We start from the raw sequence: 23,343 nt of genomic DNA, 5'->3' as shown, positions 1-23,343 counted from the left end.
AGAAATTAACCCAACATTTAGAAATCATACCATTCTACATATGCAATCAGTAATTCTTAACATCATCACATAGATGCATGATCATTGTTTCTTAGTACATTTGCATCGGTTTAGAAGAACTAGTAACACAACAGAAAAAGATATAGAATGTTAATATAGAGAAAAAAAATAAAAGTAATAATAATAGTAAAAAACAAAAAAAAAACAAACAAAAAACAAAAACCTATAGCTCAGATGCAGCTTCATTCAGTGTTTTAACATGATTACTTTACAATTAGGTATTATTGTGCTGTCCATTTTTGAGTTTTTGTATCTAGTCCTGTTGCACAGTCTGTATCCCTTCAGCTCCAATTACCCATTATCTTACCCTGTTTCTAACTCCTGCTGGACTCTGTTACCAATGACATATTCCAAGTTTATTCTCGAATGTCCGTTCACATCAGTGGGACCACACAGTATTTGTCCTTTAGTTTTTGGCTAGACTCACTCAGCATAATGTTCTCTAGGTCCATCCATGTTATTACATGCTTCATAAGTTTATCCTGTCTTAAAGCTGCATAATATTCCATCGTATGTATATACCACAGTTTGTTTAGCCACTCTTCTGTTGATGGAGATTTTGGCTGTTTCCATGTCTTTGCAATTGTAAATAATGCTGCTATAAATATTGGTGTGCAAATGTCCGTTTGTGTCTTTGCCCTTAAGTTCTTTGAGTAGATACCCAGCAATGGTATTGCTGGGTCATATGGCAATTCTATATCCAGCTTTTTGAGGAACCGCCAAACTGCCTTCCACAGTGGTTGCACCATTTGACATTCCCACCAACAGTGGATAAGTGTGCCTCTTTCTCCGCATCCTCTCCAGCACTTGTCATTTTCTGTTTTGTTGATAATGGCCGTTCTGGTGGGTGTGAGATGATATCTCATTGTGGTTTTGATTTGCATTTCTCTAATGGCCAGGGACATTGAGCATCTCTTCACGTGCCTTTTGGCCATTTGTATTTCCTCTTCTGGTAGGTGTCTGTTCAAGTCTTTTTCCCATTTTATAATTGGGTTGGCTGTCTTTTTGTTGTTGAGTTGAACAATCTCTTTATAAATTCTGGATACTAGACCTTTATCTGATATGTCATTTCCAAATATTGTCTCCCATTGCGTAGGCTGTCTTTCTACTTTCTTGATGAAGTTCTTTGATGCACAAAAGTGTTTAATTTTGAGGAGCTCCAATTTATTTCTTTTTCTTCAGTGCTCTTGCTTTAGGTTTAAGGTCCATAAAACCGCCTCCAGTTGTAAGTTTCATAAGATATCTCCCAACATTTTCCTCTAACTGTTTTATGGTCTTAGACCTAATGTTTAGATCTTTGATCCATTTTGAGTTAACTTTTGTATAGGGTGTGAGATATGGGTCTTCTTTCATTTTTTTGCATATGGATATCCAGTTCTCTAGGCACCATTTATTGAAAAGACTGTTCTGTCCCAGGTAAGTTGGCTTGACTGCCTTATCAAAGATCAAATGTCCATAGATGAGAGGGTCTCTATCTGAGCACTCTATTCGATTCCATTGGTCGATATATCTATCTTTATGCCAATACCATGCTGTTTTGACCACTGTGGCTTCATAATATGCCTTAAAGTCCAGCATCGCTAGACCTCCAGCTTCGTTTTTTTTTCCTCAAGATGTTTTTAGCAATTTGGGGCACCCTGCCCTTCCAGATAAATTTGCTTATTGGTTTTTCTATTTCTGAAAAATAAGTTGTTGGGATTTTGATTGGTATTGCATTGAATCTGTAAATCAATTTAGGTAGGATTGACATCTTAACTATATTTAGTCTTCCAATCCATGAACACAGTATGCCCTTCCATCTACTTAGGTCTTCTGTGATTTCTTTTAACAGTTTTTTGTAGTTTTCTTTATATAGGTTTTTTTTGTCTCTTTAGTTAAATTTATTCGTAGGTATTTTATTCTTTTAGTTGCAATTGTAAATGGGATTCGTTTCTTGATTTCCCCCTCAGCTTGTTCATTGCTAGTGTATAGAAATGCTACAGATCTTTGAATGTTGATCTTGTAACCTGCTACTTTTCTGTACTCATTTATTAGCTCTAGTAGTTTTGTTGTGGATTTTTCCGGGTTTTCGACATATAGTATCATATCGTCTGCAAACAGTGATAGTTTTACTTCTTCCTTTCCAATTTTGATGCCTTGTATTTCTTTTTCTTGTCTAATTGCTCTGGCTAGAACCTCCAACACAATGTTGAATAATAGTGGTGATAGTGGACATCCTTGTCTTGTTCCTGATCTTAGGGGGAAAGTTTTCAAATTTCCCCATTGAGGATGATATTAGCTGTGGGTTTTTCATATATTCCCTCTATCATTTTAAGGAAGTTCCCTTGTATTCCTATTTTTTGAAGTGTTTTCAACAGGAAAGGATGTTGAATCTTGTCAAATGCCTTCTCTGCATCAATTGAGATGACCATGTGATTTTTCTGCTTTGATTTGTTGATATGGTGTGTTACATTAATTGATTTTCTTATGTTGAACCATCCTTGCATGTCTGGGATGAATCCTACTTGGTCATGATGTATAATTCTTTTAATGTGTTGGTGGATGCAATTTGCTAGAATTTTATTGAGAATTTTTGCATCTATATTCATTAGAGAGATTGGTCTGTAGTTTTCTTTTTTTGTAATATCTTTGCCTGGTTTTGGTATGAGGGTGATGTTGGCTTCATAGAATGAATTAGGTAGTTTTCCCTCTGCTTCGATTTTTTTGAAGAGTTTGAGGAGAATTGGTACTAATTCTTTCTGGAATGTTTGGTAGAATTCACATGTGAAGCCGTCTGGTCCTGGACTTTTCTTTTTAGGAAGCTTTTGAATGACTAATTCAATTTCTTTACTTGCGATTGGTTTGTTGAGGTCCTCTATGTCTTCTTGAGTCAAAGTTGGTTGTTCATGTCTTTCCAGGAACCCGTCCATTTCATCTAAATTGTTGTATTTATTAGCATAAAGTTGTTCATAGTATCCTGTTATTACCTCCTTTATTTCTGTGAGGTCAGTAGTTATGTCTCCTCTTCCATTTCTGATCTTACTTATTTGCATCTTCTCTCTTCTTCTTTTTGTCAATCTTGCTAAGGGCCCATCAATCTTATTGATTTTCTCATAGAACCAACTTCTGGTCTTATTGATTTTCTCTATTGTTTTCATGTTCTCAATTTCATTTATTTCTGCTCTAATCTTTGTTATTTCTTTCCTTTTGCTTGCTTTGGGATTAGTTTGCTGTTCTTTCTCCAGTTCTTCCAAGTGGACAGTTAATTCCTGCATTTTTGCTCTTTCTTCTTTTCTAATATAGGCATTTAGGGCAATAAATTTCCTTCTTAGCACTGCCTTTGCTGCGTCCCATAAGTTTTGATATGTTGTGTTTTCATTTTCATTCGCCTCGAGGTATTTGCTAATTTCTCTTGCAATTTCTTCTTTGACCCACTCTTTGTTTAAGAGTGTGTTGTTGATCCTCCATGTATTTGTGAATTTTCTGGCACTCGGCCTTTTATTGATTTTCAACTTCATTCCTTTATGATCCGAGAAAGTGTTGTGTATGATTTCAATCTTTTTAAATTTGTTAAGACTTGCTTTGTGACCCAGCATATGTTCTATCTTTGAGAATGATCCATGAGCACTTGAGAAAAAGGTGTATCCTGCTGTTGTGGGATGTAATGTCCTATAAATGTCTGTTAAGTCTAGCTCCTTTATAGTAATATTCAGATTCTCTATTTCTTTATTGATCCTCTGTCTAGATGTTCTGTCCATTGATGAGAGTGGTGAATTAAAGTCTCCAACTATTATGGTATATGAGTCTATTTCCCTTTTCAGTGTTTGCAGTGTATTCCTCACGTATTTTGGGGCATTCTGATTCGGTGCGTAAATATTTATGATTGTTTTGTCTTCTTGTGTAATTGTTCCTTTTATTAGTATATAGTGTCCTTCTTTGTCTCTTTTAACTGTTTTACATTTGAAGTCTAACTTGTTGGATATTAGTATAGCCACTCCTGCTATTTTCTGGTTGTTATTTGCATGAAATATCTTTTCCCAACCTTTCACTTTCAACCTATGTTTATCTTTGGGTCTAAGATGTGTTTCCTGTAGACAGCATTTAGAAGGATCCTGTTTTTTAATCCATTCTGCCAGTCTGTGTCTTTTGATTCGGGAATTCAGTCCATTAACATTCAGTGTTATTAGTGTTTGGATAATATTTTCCTCTAACATTTTGCCTTTTGTATTATATATATCATATCTGATTTTCCTTCTTTCTACACTCTTCTTCATACCTCTCTCTTCTGTCTTTTCGGTTCTGACTCTAGTGCTCCCTTTAGTATTTCTTGCAGATCTGGTCTCTTGGTCACAAATTCTCTCAGTGACTTTTTGTCTGAGAATGTTTTAATTTCTCCCTCGTTTTTGAAGGACAATTTTGCTGGACATAGGAATCTTGGTTGGCTGTTTTTCTCTTTTAGTAACTTAAATATATCATCCCACTGTCTTCTAGCTTCCATGGTTTCTGCTGAGAAATCTACACATAGTCTTATTGGGTTTCCCTTGTATGTGATGGATTGTTTTTCTCTTGCTGCCTTCAAGATCCTCTCTTTCTCTTTGACCTCTGACATTCTAATTAGTAAGTGTCTTGGAGAATGCCTATTTGGGTCTAATCTCTTTGGGGTGCGCTGCACTTCTTGGATCTGTAATTTTAGGTCTTTCATAAGAGTTGGGAAATTTTCAGTGATAATTTCTTCCATTAGTTTTTCTCCTCCTTTTCCCTTCTCTTCTCCTTCTGGGACACCCACAACACGTATATTTGTGCAGTTCATATTGTCCTTGAGTTCCCTGATACCCTGTTCAAATTTTTCCATTCTTTTCCTGATAGTTTCTGTTTCTTTTTGGAATTCAGATGTTCCATCCTCCAAATCACTAATTCTATCTTCTGTCTCTTTAAATCTATCATTGTAGGTATCCATTATTTTTTCCATCTTTTCTACTTTATCCTTCACTTCCATAAGTTCTGTGATTTGTTTTTTCAGTTTTTCTATTTCTTCTTTTTGTTCAGCCCTTGTCTTCTTCATGTCCTCCCTCAATTTATCGATTTCGTTTTTGAAGAGGTTTTCCATTTCTGTTTGTATATTCAGCATTAGTTGTCTCAGCTCCTGTATCTCATTTGAACTATTGGTTTGTTCCTTTGACTGGGTCATATTCTCAGTCTTCTGAGCGTGGACCGTTATCTTCTGTTGGCATCTGGGCATTTAGTCAGATTTCCCTGGGTGTTGGACCCAATAGGTTGTAAGATTTTTCTGTGAAATCTGTGGGTTCTGTTTTTCTTATCCTGCCCAGTAGGTGGCACTCGTGGCACACGTTTGTCTCACGTGTTTGGAAGGGATCCCCCTGGTCACTGTTCTCCGCGGCCTGGGGGATTTCCGATCCAATTCTCTCAGTTGGTCCGGGGGGCCGCGCGTGGTGGGGGTGCCAGCCGCCGTGGCTTGAGGGGACCCTGTGGCTCCTTTATTAATGCCCCTATTGGTGTTTGGTTGGACCCAGTCCCTGCCATTGTTGGAAATTCCCTCCTCTCCCTGGAGGGGTGCCGGTCGCCAGCCACCGCGGCCCGGGGAACTCACCACCGGACCAGGAAGCCGCCCGCGGGGGAGGGGCGCTGGTTGCCGGCCACCGCGGCTTGGGTAGCCCTCTGATCTGAGACTTGTAGCCGGTCCAGGAATCCGCCCGCAAAAGAGGGGCGCCGGCCACCTCGGGTTGGGAAACTTGCCTTTCCGAGACTCTCAGCCGGCCCGGGAAGGAGGGAGGGAGAAGCTCCGGCCGCCAGCTGCCGCAGCTCAGGGACGCGTGCGCCACTCGGGGATTTCACCGCAGCAGAGTCTCGCAGTCATTCTAGCCAGTCCAGACTAGGGTACGCTGTGTGTTCATTCCCTGCCGTGGCCCCGGGAGCTGTTCTGCACTGCTTCTGTTCACCTAGTAGTTGCTCTGGAGGAGGAACTAAGATGCACGTACCTTACTAAGCCGCCATCTTGGCCCCGCCTCTCAAAGGTATGTTCACTATACATTTTAACTGAATGTTTAGGTAGTTACATTGTCCATCATGGTTTGACTTTACTTCAAACTGAAATAGCCATTATAATACATTTTATTCTCAGAGAATGTATACCTGTGCGTATTGTAAGTCACAGTAGAATGTCTTAAATGCTTAATTATTTTAGTTCGCAGCATCAGTTTATTTTAGCAGTGAATAAAAGGCATTGCCAAGGCTGGCACGATTCAGTGGAGAAATTAGAGATGTCTCAGCCAAACATTAGCGTTAAAGGCTGACTTTACCATTTGCCATTTTCTAAAAGAATTTTAGTTGCTTGATTTACCCAAATTTCTACTTCTAGCCTTTAAAAAATGAGGGTACTCTTTTTTTTTTTTTTTTTTTTAAAGGAAAGACAGAGAGAAGGAAGGAAGGATAGAAGGAAGGAAGGAAGGAAGAAAGGGAAACATTTTTAAACATTTTCTTGTTTTATTGTATTCTGTTTCTCCGTTTTTGTTACATGGGCTGGGGCCGGGAATCGAACCGAGGTCCTCCGGCATAGCAGGCAAGCACTTTGCCCGCTGAGCCACCGCGGCCCACCCATGAGGGTACTCTTATTCCTGGTCTAGCTGGCACATAAGATTGGAGTAAGGTTCCAATTTCAAATCCCTCATAAAACAGTTTATGAATAACACACTATCAGCATGACAATCACCAATGGTACAATAATAGAACATTAGATTCTTTACTCCTGGTGATCATAGAAGGGAGAGGGAAAGTTCATCACTTTTTCATTTTTCTTCTTAGTCATGACTCCTGAATATAGTTGGGAAAATTAAGAGAAGGAAAATAACACCATCTCCACATTAATTAAGTAACCAAGTAGGAAAAGTTAATTTGTTTTATCATGCTTTATGATGTACTTAATGAAATATACTAAACAATTATGGTGTTAAAGAAAGGACAACCCTATGATTGGGGCATGTTAAGGATTCTTCCAAGATGCTTTTCTAAGAGGAAAGGTCACACTGCCCATTATGCTGTGGACTTTCTCTCAGCAGGTCTAGTGTTGCTAAGTTTGGGAACTCATACAATAGCTTCAGCACATTTAGGGACATAGTAGGCACTCAAATGTATGTGTGCATAAATTAATTAATTCTAAAAAGACAAATACTCTTACTTCTATGAACATTAACAGATTTTACTTTGATCCTCTACCTTAGAGAGTCCACATACCTGTAGCTAGGTTATCTTTTGAAACACTATAGTACATCTCATTTGACACTTAGCATTTCTCACCTATTAACATCCTTCCAGCAATGAGTGGTCAAAATGCTGGGCCATTTTTGAGTCTCCTCTCTTTCTCATATCCAGTCAAGTGAAAAGTCATATATATTTTGCCTCTGCAATATCATCACCTATACCTTCTCTTCCATTTCTGTTATTTGCTTGGTTAGGCTCATTACATACATTTTACACTATTGTGAAAACCTTTCAGTTTTGGGGGGTTAAAATTCGACAAACACTAATTGAGACTTTACTTATCCCAAATATTTACTAAATACTAGGGATTCCAAGACATAGTCTTTGGTATCATGGAGAGCACAAAAGAAAGAACAGGAAACAGCAAAAATTCCAAAGTCTATCCACTGACAGAACACATTGTAAAGGTAATCTTTTTTTAAAACACAGCTTGGATCCCCTCTTTCCTCTGTTCAAAAGCTTCAAATCTCATCATGCTTTTCAAGTTTATAATCTTAGGAATTGCTTTGTATAACCACAGAACGTTGTAGGGATTGGGGATTTCAGAATCTCTTCTAAGTCCATCACCTCACAGGCTTGGGGAAGTGATTTGCTCAGCTAGTGACAGAACTGGGACACAAACTGAGCTCTGGCTTTCCACTCCAGAACTCTTTCCACTTCACGGGTACCTCCCATGACAGGGAAGGATGAGTCAGATGAACTCTTTGAACATGTGAACTAATGGTTCTAACGTTCAGTGTCCTGATGCACTCTAAGAAGAAAGAAGGACTCCCCTAGCTACAAGCCAGTGGTACTAGTTTCCTTTCTCCAGTGTAGGGCATCCACTTCAAAGGGGAGGGGCCCAAGAATGAAGGACATAGTAAAGATGTGAACTGGGGCATCTCAGGAAGTTAACAAGAGAGTAAAGCTGTGGGGTCAGAGCCTCAGGCCAGTGATGACTGTTAGTATGAACTCCAGGGGTACTTCTCGTTTGGACAAAGCCCCTTCAAATATCCCTCTACTTTCTCCACAGACCCCAAGGATTGGTCTTCAGTTTCTCTTCTCACTGTCACACCTACACCTTCAAGACGACTCTTCTAGGACATCAAGAAACCAAATACAGCCTTGATAGTGTTTCCTTATTCTTTTACCTATAAAGCAAGCAGTGGTCCTTCAGAAACTTTCTATAATATTTTTATAGTTTACCAGAAACAGTGAGGAAAAGCAATTCCTATTATGGACCCTTGCTTCAGTAAAGTTAGTATGTCTATTGTCAATGGTGAATTTGATACCCTGAAATAAGATTCATATATATATCAGAGGAAAACCCAGACTTCAGCTGTTCTTCAATTGTCATCCTAGCTGCTGGAATGAGGATCTTGAGTAATAATTGTCCTAAGGGGAAGGGAAGGGAAGGGAAGGGGATGGCTATGATTTGAAGAGTTCAGGTGATAGTGTCCCTGAAGTCGAAGAAGTGGTACCATGGAGGCTAAGCAATGTAGATAGGCAAGTTCCCTTTCCTCTTCTCCACCCCCCTCCCCGCCCCCATCACTGCAATCCTGTCAATACAGATACTCCCTTTATGGAAATTCAGCATGGAGGGAAAGATGAAGCCTGGGCAAGGACACAGAGCTCAGCAGAAAATATTTAAGAAGAAAGAAGATAGAGGAAGGAAAGCCAAGGAAAGGTAAGCCAGAAACAGCAAGGAATAAAGGGCTATTAAGGTTGAGCACAAGAATGAAATATATGAAGCCCAGATAATGAACCTGTAATGAAACCAAAAACACTGAGCCTCTGTTGAACTATGTGAGAAACAGTTTTGATTTTTTTTTTTTTTGCTTTGATTGTGTTTAGCTCTCCTGTGGATGGCCAAATCTTAATAGAATGAGATAGTCAGCATCTTTCAGGGCAAAATGTAAACAGAATATTAGAAAAAAGAAAGTTAGGCTTACTTCTTGTCCATTAATGCCAGCCAGACCTGGATCCCCTCTTTCTCCTTGTTCACCCTAGAAAGAAACAATTTACACAATGAAAAATGTTATATCTGAAAACCTTTACTAAGGAAAAATAGGAGAGTTACATTGGGTATTTATAACACTGTGATTACTTTGCTAATTCCTTGAAAGAAACATTTATTAGAATACAATTCAGAATCCTAAAACCAAAAAGAAGTTTAAAGATTCAAAGGAAAGCTGCATAAAAATAATTAAAAGGTTAAACAGAACTGAGATTATTTATTTTCTTCGATAAGCAACAAAGAACTTTCTAGAGGGCAATTTAGCAATAAATGTCAAGGGTCTTAAATCTATTCGTTCCATTTGACCCAATGATTTCACTTCTAAGAAAATATCCTAAGGAAATAATCAGAGATGAAAAGTCTTAGGCAATAAATGTAGAGTGCAATACTATTTATATAAAAAAATCCTAAATGTTTAATAATGTATGGTTAAATAAATTAGTATATATAAATGGAATATGATGCTGTCATTAAAAACACACATGAATTTTATTTTATGCTATAGAAAAATTCTCATAAAATAAAAAGTAAGATACAATTAGTAAATTAATAAATGCAGTGGATAAATGGTAACCAAACCTATTGTCATTACTTCACAGTTACAAATGTTCAAAGCAGTCACTACTACCATTGTTGATGAGACATATACACAGCGGAATGCATTTTCATTTTGCTATCACCTGAAAAGTGTATCCTCTTATTGGTACAGCCTGCCTATCTACAGTAGAATTCAAATTTTGCCTTAAAGTGTCCATCTACTTATCCATCCATCTACCTACTGACTAACCTACCTCATGCACACTCATCTACCTACGGGTCTTAGAAACGATATTGAAAGAAAGCAAACCAGAACAATTAAAATCATCAATTTATCCATTCTTTGATTATATATGGTTTTTAGTTTCTTCACTAGCCTCTTAAATGTTTCTCAACTTTTTAGAAATAAACATGTATTTATGTATAATCAGTAAAGTCCTTTATATACAGAAAGGACTCAACCCTGTCCCTCAAAGTGTGTGTGTGTGTGTGTGTGTGTGTGTGTGTGTGTGTGTGTGTGTACATGCATGGGTATATGTAGCAATCTCTGCTTTGTGATTTTTATTTTCTTTATATATTCTGCTCTCCTTCAGTTTTTTCTCCAATGAACATTATTTTTATTTATTATAATATTCAAATTCTCTGTTTCTTTATTGATCTTCTGTCTAGATGGTCTGTCCATTGATGAGAGTGAGGAATTGAAGTCTCCAACTGTTTTGGTTGATGTGTCTATTTCCCTTTTCAGTGTTTGCCTCATATTTTGGGGCATTCTGGTTCAGTGCATAAATATTTATGATTATTATGTCTTCATGTTTAATTGTTCCTTTTATTAGTACATAGTATCCTTTGTCTCTTTTAACTGTTTTACATTTGAAGTCTAATTTGTTGCATATTATTATAGCTACTCCTGCTCTTTTCTGGTTGTTATTTTCATGAAATATCTTTTGCCAACCTTTCACTTTCAACCTATGTTTATCTTTGTGTCTAAGATGTGTTTCCTGTAGACAGCATATAGAAGGATCCTGTTTTTTAATCCATCCTGCCAGTCTGTCTTTTGATTGGGGAGTTCAATCCATTAACATTTAGTGTTATTACTGTACGGGTAGTACTTTCCTCTACCATTTTGTCTTTTGTATTTTATATGCCATATCTAATTTTCCTTCTTTCTACACTCTTCTCCATACCGCTCTCTTCTGTCTTCGTATCTGTCTCTAGTGCTCCCTTTAGTATTTCTTGCAGAGCTGGTCTCTTGGTCACAAATTCTCTCAGTGATTTTTTGTCTGAAAATGTTTTAATTTCTCCCTCATTTTTGAAGGACAATTTTGCTGGGTATAGTATTCTTGGTTGGCAGTTTTTCTCTTTTAGTAATTTAAATATATTATCCCACTGTCTTCTCACCTCCATGGTTTCTGCTGAGAAATCTACACATAGTCTTATTGGGTTTCCCTGGTATGTGATGGATTGCTTTTCTCTTGCTGCTTTCAAGATCCTCTCTTTCTCTTTGACCTCTGGCATTCTGACTAGTAAGTGTCTTGGAGAACGTCTATTTGGATCTATTCTCTTTGGGGTGCACTGCACTTCTTGGATCTGTAATTTTAGGTCTTTCATAAGAGTTGAGAAATTTTCAGTGATAATTTCTTCCATTAGTTTTTCTCCTCCTTTTCCCTTCTCTTCTCCTTCTGGGACCCCCACAACACATATATCTGTGTGCTTCATATTATCATTCAATTCCCTGAGTCCCTGCACATATTTTTCCATTTTTTCCCCTATGGTTTCTGTTTCTTTTTGGATTTCAGATGTTCCATCCTCCAGTTCACTAATCCTAACCTCTGTCTCTTGAAATCTACCATTGTAGGTTTCCATTGTTTTTTTCATCTCTTCTACTGCACCTTTCATTCCCATAAGTTCTGTGATTTGTTTTTTCAGACTTTCCATTTCTTCTTTTTGTTCATTCCTTGCCTTCTTCATATCCTCCCTCAATTCATTGATTTGGTTTTTGATGAGGTTTTCCATGTCTGTTCCTATATTCTGAATTAATTGTTTCAGCTCCTGTATCTCATTTGAACTATTGGTTTGTTCCTTTGACTGGGCCATATCTTCAATTTTCCTGGTGTGATTTGTTATTTTTTGCTGGCATCTAGACATTTAATTACCTTAATTAGTTTAATCTGAAGATTGTTTTCACTTATCTTACCTAGGGTTTTCTTGCTAGATGAGTTTGTTGTCTATCTGCTCTTTGACCTTCAGTTCAGCTTTTTCTGGGCCTCTTGCTTAGGTTTTGTTTAAGAGAGGATAATTTTTCAGTTCTTGTTTTCTTGTTTCTTGCCCTGCTTGTATGGTGCCTTTTCCCTCCCCACCCTTAGGAGGGTCTACGTAGGTATTATAGACTGCAGCCAGGTTTTCCTGGACTAAACTGGCCTCCTATCAGGGGGAAGGAACTCACCTGGGTCAGTTTTCCCTGAGGGTGAGACCCAGCAGGTTAAAAGACTTTCCTGTGAAGTATCTGGGCTCTGTGTTTCTTATCCTACCCAGTATGTGGCGCTTGTCTGCCTGCGGGTCCCACCAGCAAAAGATGTTGCGGCACCTTTAACTTTGGAAGACTCTCCCTGCTGGGGGCGTGGTGGAGACAGAGGCGAGGTTGTAGGCTGGTTTTAATGGCTTCAAATTGCCAAGCCCTGGGTTCTGAATTCCTTGAGGGAGGGACTCCACCTGAGTTGGGCTTCACCCCTCCCCTGGGGAAGGCACAGGTGGGAGACAGCCCTGAAAGCAGCCCATTTCTGCCTATGCCTGGGGCAGTTGCAGCCCGAGTAGTCCCACTGCTGAATCCAGAGGCAGCCAAGTCTCCGTAGAAACACAGCCACAAAAACCTCCGTTTCCTCCCCTTTCCTCTTTTTCTGTTAGCCCAATAAGCGACCTCTGCTTTGACCAGGTATGCCTGAGCTGGGGGCCTATTTTTAGTAGTCAGAATTTGTTAATTAATGCCACGATTAGTGTTTGATTGGACTCAACCCCTGCTGCTGTTAGTCTCTTCCCTTTCCCTCTGGGAAGCTGCCTGTGGGGGAGGGGTGCCGGGCGCCCTGGCTTGGGGAACTCACGGTTTTGGGGAGGCTTGCAGCCGGTCCAGCTGGTCCAGACTGGGGTACACTGTGTGTTTAGTCACTATTGTGGCTCCGGGAGCTGTTCTGTACTGCTTCTGGTTATTTAGTAGTTGTTCTGGAGGACGAACTAAAATGCGCACATTGCTAAGCTGCCATCTTGGCCCCTCCTCCTCATTATTTTTATTAACAAAAAAAATGAAGTAAAGCACACACCCAATTTCAAGAGATATTAACAAAATACTCTACAAACAGAAATCAAATGAACATTCCCAATCATCTAAGAATATACATTACTAGGATAATGAAAACTACATTGAAAACACAGGAAATGAAGTAAAAATAAATTTATCACTCATATGCAAGAAATATACCTACAGGTATATATAAAATTCAGGATGAACAAACTGAATACAAACACATTCAGTGAAATGGGTTCAAGTAGAATGAGGGTGAGAATTTCAACTCGAAAATGGAGGGGTAAGAAGATACTCTAGAGCTGCACAGAAAAATATGGGGGTCACTAGCCACATGTGGTTACTTAAACTTAAATTAATTTACTTTAAATAAAATTTAAAACTCAGTTCATCAATTGCCCTAGCCATAATTCAGGTACCCATACGTGAATCATACGTGACTAGTGCCTACTGTATTGGGCAGTGCAGCCTGGAACATCTACATCACACAGAATGTTCTACTGGGTAGTGCCAGAGGATGCCGTATAGAGAATCAAAATGTTCATAAATATACAGAACAGTTTAATAGGTATAGAGTTTCTGTTAGTGGTCATAAAAAAGTCTTGGTAATGGATGATGGTAATGCTGACAAGGCATTGCGAATGTAAAAAATTCCACAGAGGCATATATTTAAAAATGGTTAAAATGGGAAATATGTATCTTATATATGCTATCACAATAACAAAAAAAATAAATGCACAAAATAAATCCAATAGGGGATCAGATCCAACAGCATGTAGAGATGTTAATATAAAAGGTTTTCAAGTACAAATTGAAAATTTTTATATAAGACAAATTCAATTCCATGGATATCACTGTTAACATTCAGAATGTATCTCAAAACAAATACAACCCTTATCAACAAACAATGGTTCCTACAGATGGAAAAAATAAGAAACTCTATATTAAAGAGATAAATACTGTATTAGTTTGTAAGCTACTAGAATGCAGTACACCAGAAATGGAATAGCTTTTAAAAAGGGAACTTAATAAGTTACAAGTCTATAGTTCTAAGCCTACGAAAATGTCCAAACTAAGGCATCGGGCAGAGACACCCTAATTCAAGAAAGGCTGATAGGTTTGGAACAGCTCTGTCAGTTGGCGGGTATGTGGCTGGCATCTGCTGGTCCCTTGCTACTGAGCGCCATTGCTGCAGCCTCTGTGCCTGTGGGGGTTCCTCACTTTGCTTCTCCAAGGTTGGCTTTCATCTCTTGGCTTCTTGGCTTCTCTTGGCTCTCTTCAGGTTCTGGCTTGTTTAACATCTCAGGGTGACATCTACTGGGCTCCAAGCATCTCTAAACCTCCGTGTCTCTCTTCTTCCAGGTGTCAGCATCTGTGTAAGCTTTGCTCTGAAGTTTCTGTTGGCTCTGCCGTTTCTATCATTTCTCTAAAATGTTTCCCATTTTTAAGTAAGCTAGTTATTTTACTCTAGTAAACTACTTAAGACACACCTGAAATGGGTGGAACCACATCTCCACCTAATCGAAAGATCACACCCACAGTGGGGTGTGCCGCATTTCTATGGAGACAATCTAATGAAAAGTTTCCAGCCTGCCCTATTAAATCAGGATTAAAAGAAACGGCTGCTCCCACAGGATTAGATCAGGCTGAAAACATGACTTTTCTGGGATACATAAAATTTTCAAACCGGCGCACATCCCTACTAGGAAACCTGCAAACTTTACACTGGTAATAAAAATTAAATAAAATTAATCAGAGGACAGAGCTGATGTCATGATGGGTTTATGCTACACAACAAGAGGATCAGAATTATGGAGAACCATGAAAAACAGCGCTTCAAAGTTACCCACAGAAAATTCTGCTGTGACTTTTAAAAAGTAATTTTTAATATAGAAAGGAAGCAAGGGTCACTATGATCAAATGGGAGTCAGAAAGAGCAAGCCATTTACCTGATTACTATCATTTTTAGCAAAATACGCAGTGTTTATTATGTGCAGGCACTGCTTTAACATCTTCCTACTCTATGACAACCTAGGATTAAGGCCTGATTAGTATCCTTGTTACTGAAGACATAGAGGTTAAGTAACTTGTCCTAGGTCACACAGTTTATAATGGCACAGCTGGGCTGGCAGTCTAGTGGCAGAGTGTGTTCTAAAACTATCAACATCATTTATTTTTGCAGACGACAGATAACTGAAAACCTGGTTTATTTGAATTTCTGCAAAGCAGGAAGCAAATTTCTCAAAATGTCCCTTAAGGTAGGAAATAGAAATATAGCCTGGATAATATTATTATTGGTGAATATGTATGTAACTGACAGAGAAATGGCAGTCAATAAATGTTTCTCTGTGTGTGTGTGTTTCTGTCTCTCTCTAACCTATCTCTATCAATGTGTCTATCTAATCTCTATTAATAACTCTGCCATCTGTTGAGTGCTCTCCTTCTTGATATTAGTGACAATGGTTTGTTCTTTGTTGTGGGGGGCTGTCTTGTACATTGTAGGATGCTTAGTAGCAATTCCTGGCCTCTATCCATAAGAAGTGGCAACACCCCATCCCCACCCCTAGTCTCCCAGTCCGGACAAACAAAAGTCTCCTAACAATGCTGTAAGTCTCCTAGGGAGTCCCTGGTTGATAAGTGCATATACATATACATATATATATTTCATATATATTGAATATATATATAAATTTCATGATATGAGTAATACCACAAACTAAAACCATATGTTATAAAAAAGTATGAAATTTATCAGGAACCAATGTGCAAACTTGCATTTGAATTAATTCCAGAGGGATTAGAGAACTCATTTAAAAATGAAAATATTAAAGGGCCAGAAGAAAACATAAATAAACATAACTCAGCACTCATAGTGAGAAATGCTTCTCAAAGCATGAACCAAAATAAGAAATTCAAAAGAAAAAAAGTTATATTTAGCAACTATTAATTATAAACTTATATTGCAAGAAATACTATTAACTAAATTAAAGGGCAAATGAAAAAATGGAAAAAGTATTATATGGCAACTACATAGTAAATCATCATTAATAGACAATTTTTTCATTCATAGGAAAAATATAATATTCCAACCGATAATTGAGCAAAGGACACATCAGTTAATTCAGTACAGGAAATACAAAAGAACTATTAAATAACCACTAATAATATTTTAACAGGTTTTAATTCATCAAACTATATATTGGGGCTATGTGAGTTCTAAAGCTCTTTCATTTAAAATTTTTATCATTTTTTGAATAAAAAGCAGTGGGATTATTTCCAGACAGGAAAAATGTATTCAAGAGCTGCATACTTAATAAATCCCAGAAAGCTGACAATAGTTACCAGCTGTTCCTTTTTCTCCACTGAGAAAATAAGTAAAACAAAACATAGCAATTAAAGATTTAAGCTAAAATTAAAGAAAATATATTTGACAACAGAGATTGTAAGAGGGTAGAATGCACTTAGATTGTTTCTCAGTGTTGGCTAAGTTCAAAAGAACATCTCTGGAGATTTCTTAGCAAATACAATAAGTCATTCTAGTCTAAAATGCAACCCTAACCAAAGGAAAGAGTATAGATGGACATCAGGTTACATTTAAGATTTTTCCAATACATATTCTTGGTATTCTTTAATGAAGCTATTTTAAAAACCATGCAAAAACATATTCTCTTTCTGAACATTTTGGTATTCAAAATACTGCATTTAGGTGAGAAACTTTTTAAAGAATTTTAATTAATCTATTATCTATGATGCAGGTAATTATTAATATTATTAATACTTTAATGGATACTAGCAATAACATAGCTTCTATTCTACATGCCTTACTATAATAATTACGAATAATTCTTCCTTGTTTTTTTATAATGTTAAACATAAAGCAAATATCTTTGTTTTTCCCTTATCTTATCCCTATATCATATGACGAAAGTTGTAATAACTTTATGATATAGTATTTAAATTGCAGTAAAGTCTATAGTGACTCTTATATAAGACCTTGCATCTCTTTTGGAGAAAGAATAGGTTCATTTCCAGTTATATGCAGGACAGTTGAACTGTTAGGTGAAAGTACTACTGTTACTGTTCTTAGTTGGAGATTAAGTATTATATATTTTAGTTGGATATTCTCTCAAACATTAGAGACTACCAAGTCAATAGACGAAACCCTTGATCTCGAGGTTTGCTATTATGAAACTTATTTTTGTAGCAGATAAGCTAAGTCTACCTAAGTTACACCTAAGAGTTATTTACAGGAAACTTCTTTTGTTGCTCAGATGTGGCCTTTCTCTCTAAGCCCAACTCAGCAAGGAAAATCATTACCCTCCCCAATATAAAGGACATGACATCCAGGGGTTAACCGCTCCCTGACAACCTGAGATATGAGTCCCAGGGATAAGCTTGGCCCTGGCACTATGGGATGGACAATGTCTTCCTGACCAAATGGGGGAAAAGAAATGAAACAAAATCATGTATCAGTGGCTAAGAGAGTTCAAATAGGGTCAAGAGACCAATCTGGAGGCTACTCTTATACAGGCTACAGTTAGAAATTGCTAATCGCCATGGTTTGCAAACACAACTGACACCATTTCTGTTAACCCTAGTGAACACCCAGGGATCTATCTGAGATTCTACAAGAATTTCACACACTGAGATACCTTTCCAGAAACCTATACCACTGCCCCCCTTGGCACCCCCGCCACACAGATGGTTCCTAGGTCAGATATTCCTGAAACCCGGGGGGCCAGCCTCTCCAAGAACATCAACCAGGTCCATCCCCCTATCTCATACTGTCAACACTGCTTTCCAACATGAAAAAGTTAGACTGGGCATAGTCCAAATACCCCTAAAGACTGGAAGAACAATCAAATGAGAAGGAGGAGTTATAACAGAGAATATAGGATTTAACAATTGAGTATGTCTGTTGAATCATTATGTTGATATTTCTTTCAATCTCCAGTGTTCTGGAACATCTAGAAGGAAAAACCTGAAATTGTAGAACTGTAACTCATACCAGCTTTTGAACTCTGTTCTATAACTGCTTGTTACAATGTATTTCATAATGTATTGCTTTTTTGTTTATGTAGTATATTTCATAATAAACAATGTGAAAAAAAAAGAAAAGGTGTATGATTACCTAGTTGACAGGAGGTGGACTGCGATAGTTAAATTCATGTGTCAACTTGGAGAGGTTATGATATCCAGTTATTGGTTCAAGAACACTGACCTGATTGTTACTGTGACAGCATTTCATATTTAAATCATTAAATCAGCAGATCACATCTATAATCGACAATGGAGATTGCTTTTAGCAATGGGAGACGTCTCATCCAATCAGTGAAGGCTTTAAAGGGAGAAATGATTATTTCAGCAGTCAGAAGGAAACACGTCTATTTGTACTTCAGCCAGTTGGCTTCTTTCGGGGAATTCATTGAAAGCTTCATGGAGTTCCCGACTTGCAGACTGCCCTATGGAATTCAGACTCATCAGTCCCATTGTCAAGTGAGCCAATGTCTATAATAAATAGCTTAATATTTTCATACATATATAGACACACACACATATCTTCTGTTGGTTCTGTTTCTCTGGAAGACCCTAATACAATTATACCAGTCAAAGCACTTTAAGTAATAAGGGCTAATTTTAATTCTAGCAGTAACCCCATGAGGTAGGTTCTCTTCCCCATTTACTGATGATGATTCAATAGCTCAGAGGACATAGGTAACTTTCATATGGTCAAAGTATTCCCCTAATATCCCAAGTTATTTGCATAACCATTTTAATCATATAAGGACTGTCAATCAATTGGTCTGTTATATTTCACATTGTACCACATACACAGACCCATGTTGTTTTTAGCTGTAGTTATGGAAGACAGTTTCTAAGGAGTTTCAGGATGCTGCAAAACCTTTTTTTTTAAACCTTGAACTGTTAACCTTTTACTCTCCTCTCTTTCGTTTTCTGCCTTTAGGACTTCTCTGAAGCCTGTTCAGGAGCTTATGCAGCCCTGGCAAGGTAACCTGGAAGGGTTGTGGGGAGTTAACACCTTTGGAATCAATCCTCCAGAAAATGGTGACAGGAGTTAGTAGATTAATGTCTCTCCTCTACATGAGAGACAGTTTCAAAGCACATTCTACAGGGTTTCTCAGAGGGTCCCTAGTAGACTCAGCTCCAGTTGACCACAATGATAAGCAGCTCGAAAATACATTCTTTCATTAGCTTTTCCTCATTTCCTAATTTACGGTTCCCATTCACTTACTCCTGTTTCTTGAGATCCCCTCCCAAATAAATTGCCTCCTCAAAAGTCATTATCTCAGAACTTGCTTTCACGGGAACCCAAATGAAGACAAAATCCAAAAGCCTCTTGATGACTTCTTTTTGTACCTCTCCATGATCTATCACTTCAACTGTTTTCTTACCACTACTCTAAATACCCTCGCTCCACCATCCTGATGCATCCAGTGCAGTGAATCCGACTACCCATCTTTTCTCTTTTTTGTAGGCCACTTACTAATCCTAGTGAAAACTATACAATAGCACACACTGACATCACTATAAAATCATGGTTGCTAACTTCATCTAAGCCCTTAAGCTACTCCATTCTTTTCAAATCTCCGGTACTATGACTTCTGCTCTTGCTCTTAGATGACCCTGCCTCCTGAAAACAAAATGGAAGCTGCCATACATGACTTTAGTTCCTTAGAATCTACATAACTGCTTACTTCCACTCCATCCTTTCCTCTACTCTTAAACATGGAAGAATTGTCTCAGCCTGTTTAATGCTAATACCTCTGCCTGTGCTCTTAATCACATATTCATTGACCTTCTCATGGAATTTATATTTAAAATTATTCCCTCTGTTTCAAATCTAAAACCCACTTCCCCCTACTCCTTTCCAACCACACTGAAACATGTGGTTGAATCTTCTACAACCACGAAAATCTCACTTTCACCTTCTATAATTTCCTGCTTTGTTTGCCTCTTTCCATTTTCAGAGAAATTTCTTGAAGCGGGCTTTTCATACATCTTGCCTGCATTGTATTATCTCCCATTCACTTCACAGTCCACCCCCCACTCCAGATTACCTTGCTGCCCCTCAAAACCTGCTCTTGACAGAGGTCTTGGATGACCACTCTCAGATACCTTTCTGTTTTGTTCTTCCTTGACTCTGCAGTAACATTTGCTATCTTTTTGTACCAGCCACTCCTTCTCAAGATACTTGCTAGCTAAGTCACTGTATTCCTTTTTTTTTTTTTTCCTACCTCTCTGGCCATATTTTCTGTTTCTTTTTTGCTGGCTCCTGTAGGTGTTTCTCCTCTACAGAGCTCTGTCCCAAGTTCTTATTTTTCCATTCAGTGCACTTTTTCAGGGAGTTTCATCAACTTTTATAGTTTCAGTAATCATTTATATGCTGAGCCTCAAATTCCTATTTCTACCTTCATATCTCTTTTGTTTTACAGCTTTATTAAAATATAATTTAGATCTCATAAAGTGTAATTTGTATACATAACATATTAAGGTATATTTAACACATTTTAAGTGTGCAATTTGATAAATTTTAGTAAATATATAGTTGTACAAATATCTCCAGAATTCAAGATTAAAATATTTCCACCACCCCCAAAAGTTCCCCTGTTCACATTTGTAGTCAATTGCCACTCATACCTCCAACCCCAGGCAACCGAGGTAAACATTTTGTCTCTATAGTTTGTTTTGGTTTGCTAAAACTGTCAAAATGCAATATATCAGAAATGGGTTGGCTTCTACAATGTGAATTCATTAGGTTACAAATTTACATTTCTAAAGACATAAAAATGTCCAAAAGGCATCAACAAGAGTAGACCTTCACTGAAGAAAGGCCAGTGGTGTCCTAACTTCCCCTATGACATAAGAGAAGCACATGACGATGTCTGCTGATCTTTATCTCAGTTTCGAGTTTCAGTGGTTGTCTCCAAAAATGTCTGAGTGTTTCTTTCTCTCTTGGCTTCTTCTTCCATGGCATTTTCTTTCTGAGTACTTTCTCCATGAATTCTCTTAGAGGACTCCAGTAGAAAGGATTAAGACCCACTTTGAATTGGGTGGGTCACATCTCCATGGACACACCTTGTCAAAAGTTTCCACCCACAATAGGTCTGTACTCACAAGAATGGATTAGCAAACACGGCTTTTCTGAAGTTTATAAATAAGATCATGACATCTGTGAATAAAGATGGCTTTCTCCTTACTTACCAAACCATAGGCCTTTAATTTCTTTTTCTTGAATTATTGTACTGGCTAGAATATATAATTCCATATTGGGTATAAATGGTGAGAGTGGGTATTCTTCCATTGTTCCTGATCTTAGAGGGAAATAATTCAGTCATTTGTCATTAAGTGAATGATGTGAGCTACAGTTTTGGTTTTTTTTCATGTACGCCCTTCATCAGAGTGGGGAATTGACCTTCTATTCTTTTTTTTTTTTACTTTTTATTTCGAAATGCTTTCAAACTTATAGAACAGTTACAAAAATAATACAAATCCCATACAGATAACTTCAACTTTTACATATCATAGGAAGTTAAAAGTGGAGTTACAAATAAAAAATTTAATAGTACACATTATATTCATCCATGTCATTACCTCACCAGAGAACTTTATTTCTATATGGATTTTGACCTATCGTCTATTGTCCTTTTCTTTCACCGGTAGAACTAGTTTAAATATTTCTTATAGGGCTAGTCTAACGGTGACAAACTCCCTCTATTTTTATCTGGGAAAGTCTTAAATCTCTCCCTCATTTATGAAAGTTAGTTTTGCTCTATATAGAAAACCTAGTTGGCATTTTTTTTTGCTTCTAGCAGTTTAAATGTCATCCCATGGCCTTCTTGCATCCATGATTTCTGATGAGAAATCAGCATTTAATCTTATTGAGTCTCTCTTTCCCTTGTACGTGACATATTGCTTCTCTCTTGGGACTTTCAGAATTTTCTCTTGATCTTTGATGTAACAGTTTGATTATAATATGGCGTGGTGTGGTCTTTTTGGGTTTATCCTGTGTCATGGTCAGGTTCATGTGTCAACTTGGCCAATTGGTAGTACCTGTTTGTCTGGTTGGGCAAGTGTTGGCCTGTCTGTTGTGAAGAGGACATTTCACAGAATTAAATCATGACCATGTCAGCTGCATCCACAGCTGATTCCATTTGTAATCAGCCGAAGGGGAGTGTCTTCTGCAATGAGTGATGCTTAATCTAATCACTGGAAACCTTTTAAGGAGGATTCAGAAGAGAAAGTCTCTTTTCCTGCTTCAGTTGGTGAGCCTCTCCTGTGGAGTTCATCCAGACCCTTCATTGGAATTGTTGGCTTCACAGCCTGACCTGCAGATTTTGGACTTTGCATTCCCGCAGTCACGTGAGACACTTTTATAAAGTTCATATTTGTGAGTGTTCCCTGTTGATTCTGTTTCTGTAGAGAACCCTAACTAATACATCCTGTTTGAAGACCATTGAACATTTTAGATAAATATGCTCATGTCTTTTGTTAAATTTAGGAGGTATTTAGGGGAATATTTCTTTGAATATTCTCTCTTTCTTCCCCTTCTGGGATTCCCACAATGCATATATTGGTACACTTTATTTTGTACTACAGGTTCTTCAGGCTCTCTTCACTTTTCCTCATTGTTTCTTCTTTCTGCTTCTCAGACTAAATGATTTCAGTTGTCTTATCTTTGAGCTCTCTGATTCTGTCTTATGTCAGCTCCAATCTGCTATTGAACACCTCTAGGGAATTTTTCAATTTCTGTTACTGTGGTCTTTAGCTCTTGTCATGATCAGGTTCATGTACCAACTTGGCCAAGTGGTGATACCTGTTTGTTTGGTTGGGCAAGTGCTGGCCTGTCTGTTGCTATGAGGACATTTCATAGAATTAAATCATGATCATGTCTGCTGCATCCACAGCTGATTCTATTTGTAATCAGCCAAGGGGAGTGTCTTCTGCAATGAGTGATGCTTAATCTCATCACTGGAAGCCTTTTAAGGAGGATTCAGAAAAGAGAGGCTCTCTTTCCTGCTCTGGCTGGTGAGCCCCTCCTGTGGAGTTTGTCCAAACCCTCTATCGGAATCATCAGCTTCACAGCCTGCCCTACAGATTCTGGACTCCATGTTCCCATGTTATATGGAGTTATATGAGACGCTTTTATAAACTTTATATTTACAAATATTTCCTGTTGATTCTG

At 37.8% G+C, this 23,343-nt stretch overlaps 2 protein-coding genes across 5 annotated transcripts in view; one reads left to right on the top strand and one right to left on the bottom strand.

Moving 5' to 3' along the window:
• The window catches only part of COL19A1 (collagen type XIX alpha 1 chain), a 365,439-nt gene that overhangs the window by 188,612 nt on the left and 153,484 nt on the right, over positions 1–23,343 (bottom strand). The window contains exon 12 of the mRNA XM_077162192.1: positions 9,246–9,299. Coding sequence (XP_077018307.1) covers positions 9,246–9,299 — 54 coding nt within the window. The remainder of the gene's footprint in view (positions 1–9,245; positions 9,300–23,343) is intronic.
• Positions 1–23,343, top strand: part of LOC143684830 (uncharacterized) — a 61,283-nt gene that overhangs the window by 7,827 nt on the left and 30,113 nt on the right. The window contains exons 1-7 of one of the 4 annotated variants that reach the window (XM_077162188.1): positions 7,145–7,184; positions 7,620–7,721; positions 8,327–8,676; positions 8,865–8,980; positions 15,322–15,397; positions 18,410–18,635; positions 19,105–19,148. In XM_077162188.1, coding sequence (XP_077018303.1) covers positions 18,429–18,635; positions 19,105–19,148 — 251 coding nt within the window. In that variant the 5' untranslated portion in view covers positions 7,145–7,184; positions 7,620–7,721; positions 8,327–8,676; ... (1 more) ...; positions 15,322–15,397; positions 18,410–18,428. The other 3 variants (XM_077162190.1, XM_077162189.1, XM_077162191.1) reach the window with 3 other exon arrangements.

The sequence above is a fragment of the Tamandua tetradactyla genome, chromosome 5 (assembly GCF_023851605.1).
Source record: "Tamandua tetradactyla isolate mTamTet1 chromosome 5, mTamTet1.pri, whole genome shotgun sequence".
Taxonomy (NCBI): domain Eukaryota; kingdom Metazoa; phylum Chordata; class Mammalia; order Pilosa; family Myrmecophagidae; genus Tamandua; species Tamandua tetradactyla.
This window is presented reverse-complemented; position numbering and strand designations above follow the sequence as displayed.